This window comes from Lissotriton helveticus, chromosome 4_2, assembly GCF_964261635.1.
Source record: "Lissotriton helveticus chromosome 4_2, aLisHel1.1, whole genome shotgun sequence".
In the NCBI taxonomy this organism is placed as follows: domain Eukaryota; kingdom Metazoa; phylum Chordata; class Amphibia; order Caudata; family Salamandridae; genus Lissotriton; species Lissotriton helveticus.
This window is the reverse complement of record NC_136064.1, coordinates 14,628,590-14,641,935: the sequence shown is the minus strand read 5'-3', so window position 1 is coordinate 14,641,935 and position 13,346 is coordinate 14,628,590. Positions and strand designations below refer to the sequence as shown.

The 13,346-nt window shown below is 41.5% G+C and overlaps 1 protein-coding gene across 2 annotated transcripts in view; it reads right to left on the bottom strand.

Annotated features, from left to right (window-relative positions):
- Positions 1 to 1,576: 1,576 nt before the first annotated feature.
- The window catches only part of ZC3H12B (zinc finger CCCH-type containing 12B), a 373,174-nt gene continuing 361,404 nt past the window's right edge, over positions 1,577 to 13,346 (bottom strand). For both annotated transcript variants that reach the window (XM_078640118.1, XM_078640119.1), the window contains exons 5-6: positions 12,286 to 12,392; positions 1,577 to 8,988 (exon numbers count right to left, since the gene is read on the bottom strand). In XM_078640118.1, coding sequence (XP_078496244.1) covers positions 7,562 to 8,988; positions 12,286 to 12,392 — 1,534 coding nt within the window. In that variant the 3' untranslated portion in view covers positions 1,577 to 7,561. The remainder of the gene's footprint in view (positions 8,989 to 12,285; positions 12,393 to 13,346) is intronic.

Genomic DNA, 13,346 nt, shown 5'->3' with positions numbered 1-13,346 from the left:
ACCAGGTTACCTTCCAGAGATTCTTTTAACGGGGTCACAAACCGATGGAATTCCATCTCCTCAGGGGCTCTGTTAGAGGAAGCCCCGTGAGAGCCCGTGGCCGAGAGCTCCGCTATAAATGATTGATGGAGGGGGGGGGGGGGGGGGGGGGTTTAGGAGGGGGTGGGGCAGTTAGGAGGGGGGTGGCCCTGCCATCTCTGTTCGAGAGCAGATTTCAGCTCCTGTAAAAGGCACCTAATGCTGTAGAGCCACAGTGAGGGGCGTACCAGACGGTGGCCCCCCATAGTTCCGAGCCCCCACGACCCCCCAATTAAGCCCAAGGTCTGCTAATATGTTTGAGATGTGGGAGTCTTTTGGGGCTTTCACCGCCCTTGGCATGGGGTGTGGTGGCATCGCGTTGCATGCCGCCACTGGGCACAGCACCCCCTCCTATGGGAGCGCGGCCAGCTGTAGTGTGTGAGGAACGCAACGTGTTGCCGTACTTACTTGTAATGCAGTGTGTATCCTTTGGTGCCAGTTTGTCGTCCTCGTAATGCAGAATACTTCCTTTCTCGCCAAAGGGTATTTATTATTCAAGTTTTGTTTAGGGCCACATTATGTTTTTCAGTCACTTGGCGAAGGAGCAAATCAGGAGGTGTTTGGCTGTATCGTCTCAATGGCTGTATCCCATACTATACCAGGGCGTCCATGGCAGCTAAAACATCGCCCCCATTCAACGTTTTCCGTTTCCCTTTCAAAGCGAAATTGTTTGCACTAAAGTTATGGAGACAAGTAATAATAAAACGATCAACGGAGGCGGCGGCGTGGGGGGGGGGGAGGTGTGGTGTGTGTCTGTATGTGTGCGCTCGTGTGTGTGCGTGCATGTAGGTGCGCTCGTGTGTGTGCGTGTGAGTCTCTCTGTGTGTGTCTGTGTGCGCGAACGTGTGCGAAAGCAGGGGGAGGCTGGGAGGCGGTCTTGGTGGCGCAAGCAACTGGAGGCTTCCAACGAGCGAAAGTGAAGACGGGAGATGGGCACAGCAAGCGCGTGTTCAAGCGTGCGACCAAATCCTGCTGCCCGTGCCCATCTCTTGTCTCCACTTTCGCCGACGACTATAGTTCTCGGCGAGAACGCGAAGGATGGTCCAAGATGTGTTTGGCAAGCTGGAAGAAAATGGCTGAAGGTTTCAAGGCAAAAGAAGCCAAGGTTTCAAGTTGCCCAACTCAAAGCGACTTAAAGTAAGTATAAAACACAATATATTTTCCATACACATCAAACCCAATAAAGTATGATAAAAAGACAGGAAAAGTATGGTGGCAGTGAAAGAAAGAAAAAATTAGCTGAATCGAGAATAGGCAGTCTTGATATTTGGCAACCCCAGCATTCGGCAGCATCAGTAGAGTTTATATAAGAAAAAGTAAAAGCCCATGCACGTTTTTCCTACACACATTAAGCACAGTATGCTCGCAAGTCACAACTTTTTAAAGACTATGCAGGTGTGTGTGTTGGACCCAGCAGGTTACTATCTTTAAGTGGGCGGTTCCAAAACATTTTGTTGTGTGGAAGATCCAAATGGGAGCAATGAAAGCAGACACAACGTTTAATTTCCTTAAACTTCACTTTTTTATTTAATTATCTTTTGCATTTTTAAATAAACAAGTAACATACAAAATACATAACTGTGTATCAGTGCAAACGTTCAAAACAAGGAGTGTGATACAACAACAAAAAATTACAAACCATCAACCCATCTTCAAATCATTTTATGTAAAACAGAAGATGTAAAAATATGTTACGTGAACCAGCACATGATATTATCAGGGAGCATGTGCAGGTCCATAGCACAAAAACAAAACACTAATATTTAAATAACATTTGAACTACAAATAAAAGAAAATTATAGCTCTGAGTAAAAACGAAACAAAAATTTATACTTCAAACTGTAAACCATAGTGCATGTAGTAGCGTCAGACTCATTTATTCTGCTCCTCTCTACTCAACAGCCAACCTCACCCATGCATCCACAAGTAGTTGTTCCTAAACGGGCTGGGTGATTTCTCTTGACAGCACAGTGACTATTCTTAAATAATAAAGACAACATTATTAGAGCAATCAGCTCTACAGCTGGTCTGGCTAGGATGAGATCTCTTGCAGACTACAAGCCTAATTTAGATCTTGGTGGATGGGTAACTCAGTCACAACGGTGATGGGCATCCGGTCCGCCAAAATGTAAATTCCATAGGATATAATGGGATTTATATTCCTGCAGATAGGATATCTGTCACCGTTGTGACAGAGTAACCCGTCCAACAAGATCTAAATCAGACCCAATATCAAGGAAGAAACATTGGCCAACCCAGCGTCCGCTCAGTAAGGTCACCAGATGGCTCCCTTCTGGCAAACCAAAGTTTCAGTCTTGGGCTTTTATGAAACAAATCATTGCATTCCCGTTGTTGTGACCTTGGTCCAAGTCAACTGATTCAATTGGCACAGAATAGCTGACACAATGAACTGAAGGAGGAAAGCTCAGTACTGGGAATGTTATGTTCAGGTAACATTGATGATGTGATCCCACCACTCAGCCTACATTCTAGATGCTGTAGCAATACAAATCTTCAGCTACCGAGTTCACTCCCTGAACTCTTGACTATATCTCCATATTGACATCAGTATCCACCGGCTGTTGGCTATTTGGTACCTAATGGCATGGGCAAACACCTATCTAAAACAACAGGCCTCTTCTTCATGCCATGCCACAAATGTTCCAAATTCCTATACGCAAGGAAAACTGTTTTAACGAAATTAATAATCCACAACATAGCTGTGATGAAGAAAAACACACAAGGTCAGGAAGGGGCAGCCCTGCATGTGTTAGCATGGAAATAGTGGGAATGCGTTTATATACCTTTATCAGACTAAGTAAATCAATGATAAGACAACTCCTGCAGGCCTAGGTGGTAAGCACATTAAGAGACTGGGGCTCCAGGGTACTGGGTCAGTGGGCAGGATGGAGTCGCAGCAATGTAGGAACAGGGTTGCAGAGATTGGGGTACGCTGGGCAGGTTCCTTATGTCAGTGGATCTTGCTTGGATGTGCACAAACAATAATACACACAACAGGTTTTGCAAACTGACACCTATGAATAAAAATGTAACTTCCTCCCTACACAGCTGCTGTCCGTTATGATTATCACTTGGTATTGTGGCTATGGAATGCTGCTTTTGCATGCACCGAAGTCCCACAATACACGCTAAAAAGGAAAAACCAATATATTGATCTTGCTTTATTCACCTAAAATTGAAGGATTGCCAACTGGTACAAGAAATGTATTAATCACGGGGAAGGAATTGATGACCATTTAACAAAACGTAGGTGATAGTGATGTTTCTCTGAACTTAATAATGATTACACTTTTTATTCTCTGTGACCATGTTATGCCAGTATTCCATGTGCCACATATGCATTGGTACTTGACCTATGTACTCTTAACAAAATGTTTTGTGCTATTTCTCGCTCTGACTATGTTCTCAATGGCAAGTTTATTAGTGTTTCTTTGTTTTGGTATTAACACCAATAAACACTCAATAAAGAAGGTTTTTGTAAAAAGAAAAAACACAACAAAAACGTAGGCGAGGCCCATCATGAAGCACCAATACATTTTTACTCTGAAAGTTTCTGTCAGTCCAATCTGATTTAGAATACCAGATTGATGTCTTTTTTTGCTGGCTAAAACTATGAAGTACCATCTAAATATGTGCCATGCTATCGCACAACACAGCTGATGACAGACTGAGCTATGCAAGGTCTGCTCTTTTGAAAAAGCTTCAGATACTGGAGTATGCTGCTTCCACAAGTCCAGCTTCCTTTAAGACTCATTCCCCTGGAAATCAACAGCGAAAAGCAAGCAATTACAGAAGATTTGGCCATAAAAATGCTGAAAGTCAGTCCACATTAAATATGTGGGCATGCAATTTGGCTGCACTATATATTATATATACACTTTGGCACAGGTTAAAAAAACTCAACTGTTTAACTTATGATGTACCTGCAGTTCTTGGCAAACAGTGCATTTTACTTCATCAACAGAGGTGTATACAAAAAAAACTGCAAAGCTATAAGCGCATACACACTATTTAATGCATGACATGCATGAGATATCACACTTTGTACAGTGATGAACACACACCACATATAGCTCATGAACCTGCATGTTTCACTCTTTTTGTCATTGAGACTTACATTATATTTGGGTTAACAAAAAACCCAAAAAGGTTTTCTAAAATGATATAACAAATTAACAGGAACATTCAATTCTACCAAATGAAAGTAAACTACTATAGCTCAATAGTACAACAACAAGACTACATATAGTCATATAAGTGATTATGTACATGTGTTAACATTCAAGGCAACAGACCTCATTTACAATGGAGGCAATACAATTACTGCAAAACAATATCCTAAAGTCATTGTTTTATGTTACAATCATTGCTCCATTGCCAAATAAAATGAAAGAACTAGAGAAAACTGAGTTAGTGTTCAAGGAAGGGGTGGCACTTTCAAATATGAGACGCTGATATTGTACTGTACAAAGACGTTGAAGATGACAATCAAACACAAAGCAAATGACGTATAGTTCACTGTAGTTGTAAGCAAAACAGGTAAACAAGTCAAACTGATTCGGCCTATGTGAATACCAAACTACTAAGGAGTGCGCCCGCAGACACTTCTATGGGCTTAGACAAACAGCATTTGTACTTCCTTACTAAGAATGGAATGATCACAAGGAGCCGGCTTTCTCGAACTTTGTACCCTATCTTTTCTTATAACCTATCTAAAGAAGCAAACTCACCAGGTACAGAAAGAATAGAAAGGTGCTATTACAAACTATGTTCCCGCTGTACTATGTTCTAAAACATTCATAGTAAGAAAAATGCAGCAAGGCCTGCAATATCTTGGGAAAACTAAGTACACCCAACAACTATTTACATGCAAAATCACCTCTGTTCCAGATAAACATGGAAAGAATGGTCAATGCGCATAAAGTCACAAGAGAAATGTGATATTTTCCGTTTTTCACAGGTTACAAAACTGCAGAAAATATTAATTATATTTTTTGTCATACCTTATTTCACTTATAAACAAATGGTACCACAATTTACAGACATAATTGACACTTTTATATACATTTCTGTTCAAAAACATACAGCGATAATAAATAGAGAATAACTTATGTACTATATAATTTTTTGGCAGTACACCGGACCTCGGTGTGTGTGTGTTATATAATAATAATAAAGTGGATTGGAAAAGTAGTCTTGTTTGTCAATAAACTACAGTGCCCATTAATAAAAGAGATTCCTAATTCCCCATGGGCTACTTCACAGTGACACACAGTGTCACAACAATTGTGGTGAAAACGTTATACTGGAGCGAATCTACAGATGAAGTTTTTACATTTTTATACAATCAAGAAAAAAAGAGATACAATTTGTATCAACAAACAAAAGGTCATTTCTGGTTATCTGAGGCATTGCTCTCGGCTGCTCTTGTGAATGGAAAATGAGAAATCAGAAAAGTGAAGTTGAAGATGAAAAGAGAGAATAAACACCGAAAGTGGGCTCATCTAAGAGATGGGTATCAAAATCACTATGGACAATTCTAGTGGCTGTGGATTTTATCACTCTTACGAACAATAATGTTTAGAAAGGTATTCAACAAGTGATAAAATAGATTAATACATTTTAGTTGAGATAGATTTTAAGCAGGAGGATCACTATGAAAAGAAGTGTTAAGATCTGGTGCACTCGAAAGCATCCAGGAACACTGACATGTAACCGGGTGCTGTGAAACGCTTCCCAGTGAAGTGTATATGTTGAATGTCTAATTAACATATGAGAACAGATCTTAAAATTAAACAAATACATTGGTGGTAGTGGTGGTACTAAAAGTGGTAAAAGAGATGGAAGAAAGAGGACCTCAAGAAGAAGAACACCAAAGAGCAGCGTGCAAGCCATTATCAAAAGGCCAGAAACAACCCTGACTGCAGCCTCACGTTCTGTGTGTTTCACAGTAAGAAACATTTAGGCAGTGTCACACCTTCTCATGAAGCAACAAAAGGCCATAAAACCAGGCCCTTCTAAACTTTCATGAAAAAACTAGAAGTCAACAAGTCAAAGCTCGAAACATCTCGAGCTACTTTATGATTCAAAATGTTGAAATATCTATACACTGGGTTCAGAAAAAAGGTTTATCAGTGCAGCGCAGCTTAAAAAAACAATAAACACCTCGCAAGGCACTGAGCCACAAAGCCTTTCAACCCAAATCGAAAATGCAAGTCTTATAAACTTCTGTGGTGGTTTAATTCATATCTTCGTAACAGCAATAGGTAAATTAAACCTCTCATACAGCAAATCGCACCTTCTGCAGGCTTATATGAGAATCACAAAGGAAGGGTTTATGTTCAGTATCGAAACATCCCTTTTAGAGATCATGCATGCCGCCTTTGTCACTGTGGCCATGTGACCAGTGTACAACATACCAACTCCTGGGAGGCAATGTGCACCAGGCATCAAAACACTACCTGAAAAAGGCGGAGCTGATATAAGGTACTCACACCCACATCTAGTAACTTTCCCATACAATCTCGACAAATCTCAGAGGACCATGTCAGCTTGTATTTGAATAGATCATAATAGTCAGATGTGACATCAGTTCTCGTCATTGATTTGGTAAACTGACTTATGGTACAGCTCAAGTGGATGCAGCTCAACTCTGGGCATTACCACAGTAACTGAGCTTACTAAACATCTCAAGGATTTCATCATATTGATTTCAGACAGTGGGTCCTCCTTACCACTGTCGGTTCCTTGGCCTATTGTATGCCAAGAATTCACAGTCTGCAAGGATGAGGATGCATTTCAACAGACAAATATCATAGTTTGTCATGAGAATGATCGCTCATATTAATCATCTTGAAATGGGATGCTGAAGTTTGAAAATATGCTTCAAAATGTAGGTGGAAGGAGGACACCTGGTCATCGTTTTAGACTTCGAATATCTGCTGACCCGTTGGCTTTACACTTGAGACTAAACTGTCTTCTGATCTATAAGGCCTGCAAGATCCTAAGCCAAAAACAGTGCTTGCTTTTTTCTATACGTACTGCATCTTTTCGTACTCCCTCACAGAACTTGGCCCAAGAGGCTAATCTTATATAACCAATTAATTATTTACATTTAGGCATGCAATATAATTGCTAACAATATTTTGAATAAGCAACTTTACACTTATAGGGACTTTAGCTGTTTGTAGTGAATGAAAACTGCTATTCATGAATGAACCCATGCACATTATTGAAAATCTTATGAAAATTCTTCATTGATAAAAAGTTTTAAGGTAATGGGTCGCACTTGAGCATTGTCATGCGTAGTTACAATTGCTTGTGATTTACAGAATTCGCCGGACAAAATGATAATGCATTTACAAGTGAATTCCCGGTTTGTTCTGTTGTCTTTCGGAATCTGAGCCCATCCACCAGGTATCCAATAGATACTATTGTCTCCATTTAATAAAATACATTAGCTTTAGTGTCCAGATCTTAACTTGGTAACTATAACAGCGGCAAGCTGTTGTGCGTCAGTTAGATGTGGGTTCTTCTCCATGACAGAGAGAACAATACTTGCAGGGAATATATTGCAGAGGTTCTTGTATGTCTGATACTGGTGTTCTGGAATAATATGTTGCTCCCTAGGTTCGCTGCACATGCCAGCCCATGGAGAGTGCCAAAGCTGTTCCATCTTCTCAGGCATGCTTCGAACCATAACAGGTTCGTAGCATGGCTGCATGAGATTGTTGCTCAATGGGTATGAATGATAGCCAAAATTATCACTAGGACATGGCAATGGGTCCCAACTGGCATGCTGTTCCCGACAAAGAGGCGGCCTTCTCTGCCTCATAGGATTGCTCTCATAAAGACGTGAATCAGAAACACTGTCCATTCTGGTCATCACTAGGGCACGCCCAGGTTGTGTAGAGGATGATGATGATGGATGCACGTTTTGAGGCACAGGGTAGTCTCCTGGGCAACTAGAACGTGCACCCACAGGAGGGTGTTGGACATGTAGAGCTAAATGTGACATAGACTGCTTGCGTGGGAGTTGCTTGGGCTCCTCTTGCCCATAACTTTGAACTCTAGTCAAAGCTTCATGATAACCATGCCCAAAAGGTTGTAAACGGTGTTGTGGTTGCCGGTGTGCTTTCACGTTTTCTTCTGGTCCCGGGTCAGATATACCCAAATACAAGTCGCTATAAGAAGAGTATGAATCCGTACTTGTGTGGCTCATACAATTATCTGGGCATGGGCTAGAGTTTCTGGAGAACATTCCATGTTCCTGATCAGACCCATAAAAATCTGTGTTATGCATGCTACTTATGCTTAGATTAGAGAAGTCACTGAGCATGGAATAGTAACCATGGTCTCCCAGAGATTCGTATTTGGGATACTGCTCTGCATAGCTTACAGAAGTGCCATGGCTATTGGTCACCAGTATTGGTGGATAGTGCACACTAGTCATATGTTCCAAAGATGATTTTTGATGCGCAAATTGGGATGATCCAGGGACAGGGCTGCTGGCTGATCGGGTATTTAGGGCTCCGGCAGCATGGCTTTTGGAAGGAGGAAGTATTGGCACACTTAATGCAGAAACCAGGGAGGGTACAGAGTTGGCTTCTGATTTTCGAGCAACAGACAGTCTCTCCTCTGGTTCCACAGCAACCGAACGAATGCTTGGATCAGACTGGCGCTTTGGAGCAACACGTTTCACTTCCGAAGGCGATTCTCCCTTTGAGCTTGCACTTCCAGCTCCACATTTCACCAATGCACCTTCGCTCATGGTTTTAACTGCAGAGAGCTTGGCACTGATGCGCAGTTCGTCTGCTACCGACCTTTGTGGTTGATTTGCCCGTTCTGGATGATAATATTTGCACTTGTGTCCATAGGTACACTTCTTACCTGAAAAGGAAAAGGCAATATTTTTATTTAAAGAACAGAAAGATAGAATGGCATGTATATAGTTTATCAGAATCTAAAGAAAAATGGAGCAAACCTCCTGGAACATCAGCAATTCCTCAGGACTTGTAAACTCAAGAGCATTTGCACATATGGTACAGCACATTAGCACCCAATAAGAAGCATTTTAAAAAATCACCCTTAACAAAAGATTTCGGAGTTGATGGATGGTAAAGTAATTTTTTTTTGCAGATAGTGTACTGTAAATTGTCATAAATTCAATTACAGATTACCTGGTTGAGAAAGGTTTACCAAACAATCCTAACACAGTAGGCAGTGAGGAAATAAATAAAATAACTTTCATGATGATTATAGTACTCTTAATCCTGTCACCACTTGTTGGCAGTCTGTATCACATGCAGTACGGAAAAAATGTCAACACGGTGGCAGATGTATCAGCAACTAGAAACTACGGAACCGCTGCAAGACTCTCAAAGACAGCCGCCACTCATGGCGCATTCTGTGACGTATTGTATTGTTGGAGCAAAGCACCTTAGGAGCGGTCCTACAAACATAAAAAACTGACTACACCAGTCCCCGAGGGAAAAAACTAAATACTACAACAGACAAAGACATTTGTGCATCCTTAGAAAACTATTATTGTTTTCTTATTTCTATGCATTGTTACTTGGTCATTTTTAAAAACCAGATAAAAGAATAACAAAAGGAATCCAAAGAGTACACAGTGCAACAAGTGCCAGTTATTAAATATCACTGAAGAGTCTTAGTCTTATTGATACTAACAAGGGAACTAGCTAACGTGTTAACAGTGATAATTTATACATTAAGCCATACAGAGATATGGACATTAGGACAGCTGCTGATCATCATAATGGTAAAAGGGAAACATGAAATATGAGCAAAGGATATGCTTCATGTAATGAATTTAGTAGAGAGAAGTCTTTTTACGTTCAAGTTATTCCAACACACACCGTAGGAGTGCAAATGGCTAGATTTAACTGTGTAATTTCACGTTTAACTCGCACATGCTTTTTACATGTTTGAGCATTAAAGCGCGGGGATGCCGTGGGAAGGTAGTGCATTGGTTTGTGGGTATTCACAAACCTTTTTATGGCCCACTCAATCAATTTTTTGCTGTAAAAGACAGGAGTAAATCCTTGTCCAGAGTGGTGTGATGGAGGGAAAGTCCTCAAAATTGGTGGTGGTGTAGGCGAGCCTCTTCTCCACATAGAAAAATATTTTTTCTGTGAAGTGAAGGACATGGAAACCTATTGAAGAGGATTTCCATTCATGTTTTACACTTACATATTTGGAAATATAGATTATTGGTCCTACATAACTCCAAGAACGTTGTGGGTAGGGTAAAAATGAAGGGAGGTATTTTAGAACAAACGGAGATTTTTTCTTACTTGGGGGTGACAACTGACAAAAAACGAAGTTGGAAGCCTCAAATAGACTGCCTCACTGTTAAGCATGCCCAACTTTCAGGTACTCTGCTGAAATAACAGAGACTATCACACACCAAACCAATTGCCCCTGTGTTACAAATTTATAACACTAAAATTGGCACCTCTATCTTATACACATATAGCACATATAGAGCTGTGGGGATAGCGCAAAACAAATTTCTGAGGTCCATAATTGGCCTCCCTCAGTCTACCCCGCTATTATCCTTATATTTAGACTTGGGATGCCATTCAATCAGGGATGTGGCACATTTCAGGCCAGTTGCATACTGGAGGCGGCTTTGGGTGACATCCGAGCTTTCACGCTATGCTCTGGCTCTCTTGGAAGTGAGAGAACTTGATGTCACCAGAAAAATTCAGTGGTTAAGGTGTGTTAAAAATACACTTTGTGAGAAGGGGATGAGCCGTTTATGGACCTCCCCTGCCGAAATTATATTTCCAATCAAAATTGAGTTAACCACTGCGCTGCGGCGGCAATTCCGCCGCAGCGCTTGGGGGGGGGGGGGGTGCAGCGCGGCGCTCACATGCTCGTGACGGAACTGCTCCGTCACGATCCTCGGGTGGCCTGTGCTTGTGACGGAGCGGTTCCGTCATGGCCCCGCCCGCTCAATAGAACGCGCCGTGCCGGCGCGTAATCAGCGCCGCGCAGGCGCGCCGAGCGGGCCGTGACGGAACCGCTCCATCACCAGCACAGCCCACCTGAGGCTCGTGATGGAGCGGTTCCGTCACGAGCATGGGAGGGGTTAAAGGCAGCTTAGTGGAATCTGATAATTATGAGGCGTTTTGCAGCTTCAACTAGTCCCTCTTTGTCCAAAGCCTTCCTTGATTGCAAGCATGAACCCAAATACGAGGATCTAATTACCAATACTAAAGATAGGAAACTGTATCACCAGTGTAGGGTGGCATCGCTCCCTACGAATGTTTTTACTAACAATGTGTGTAGTCTAAAAACTAGTAACTGCCCCTTTTGTCCTGATTCGAAAGAAACCTTGGGACCTATCTTTTTTGCCTGCCTAGTGTACCATAAACCTAGGTCCCAATGGCTGAAACCCATATGTTTAAACTTGGGGACCAGGTCCAGTAGCGAGGCATTCAGGATCTTAAAAACATCAGTGGACGGGCCCATTGTGATCGTTGTTGCAAAGTTCCTGGGCTGTAAGGAAAGGAGGCATAGGTAAATGCTTACGCCATGTCTAGTAGCATGATATGATCAAATCAGCACTATGCACTTTACTGTACTGTATTGATGTTTTTTCGTAATTCAAAGTAAGGAAGGCCGATTCTCCAGGCGGCAGTATTGCCGGGTGTATTTTAGTGTTTTTAAGTTATTTTTGTACTATCATGAAATTCTAGGGTGGTTGTTTTAACCTAAGATATGTTTGTGCTGTCTTTATTTTACTTGACCTCCATGTGTATGTTGTTCCAACTTTTGTGATTTTTTTAAAAATCGAAATAAAGTTTATGGACTGAACTGATTATGTACACTTATACATACAAAAAGTAGTTTACATGGTTGTGGGGAGGAGTTTGCAATAGGATTCCAGCAGTACTATTGAAAACGTACAACTGTTGAGGTTTTCCAGGCTTACTCTTGCACTATGAATTACAAATAAAGGTCCAAACTTTAGTCCAATTTTAGGAGAAACCTCCAATAGTAAATTTCCAACTCTTCTCGTTAAGTGGGTCCTTACTGTTTAGAGCCTTTTTCCGTTTCGTGAACAAATTCTCAAATTCGTAGGCAGCAATACAGCATGTGAAATAGCAGTCACCCTGCTTCCTCTTGGAAACTTAGGGGTGTGTCCAAAAAACTTACCATAGGGACATGGCTGTTTCTTATGTTCTGGAATAACAGGCTTTTTCCTTAGGAAATTTTCAAGACTTGGGCCATGACGTCCAAGGGGGTCATCGGGTGGCATAAATCTGTCAGAGGGGGAAAAACTTGTCAGTAGCAATATTAGCCTCAGCAAAATTAACTATGTAGTAAAAACTAAACAAATATTAGATCATCACAATTATATAATTGTGTACTGGTGTTACGTAGATGGTAGCTTTTGGATCAGGAAAAATGAAAGAAAAGGGACTGAAGAAAGGAAACCGCTAAAAAAAGTGCTTAAGAAAGAAAAAAGTAACATTAATTTAGGGACGAGAATGGGGGGGGGGGGGAGAGAGAGAGAGAGAGAGAGAGAGAAGTATGAAACGGCCTGCCTGACACTTTGGGTGGTGCTGAGATAAAGAGCAATTTAGTATAAGGAGTCCAGTGTGCTACTTCAGGTGGTTCTATTAAAAGGCAAAAGCTGCACCAACCAGAGTCATCAGCGATAACACTGCATTTTAACAATAATGAACAACTGCATTTACATCAAGTGCACTTTTAGAATTAGTGAACCCTCTCAGGTGCATTACAGTCACTCATGACACATTAAACTCTTAAAATAAAACACAGATGCGACACTGTCAAACTTAAACTGGGCCCAGCTAGCTGCTACTTCCCCCCTAATCCTGGCAAAGCAGAAGTCCATGCCGCACGTGATGACATCATGCTCACATGGGCCTCAGAGAGCTGGAATGAACAGTTAAACTACTTCCCACTGCATAATATGAAGGCCTTTTGTAACTGCAGAGCACACTACATAATCGTTGTCCAATCTCAGAACTCAAAACACCGAATAAAAGGAATATGACCTTGTAACTACACATTTGACAAGTGTCAATAACATATTGTACAAGCAGGTTGTGCACAGCAGCTGTCAAATGGCTAGCCAGTCATTATGCAATTTAATAGCGACAGCAACAGTGGGAACAACCGCTCTCTAAGGCTCACATTATGTAGAATGTAACCTTCTAATCCTAATTTCACCCGCTTGAGCTGCAAAA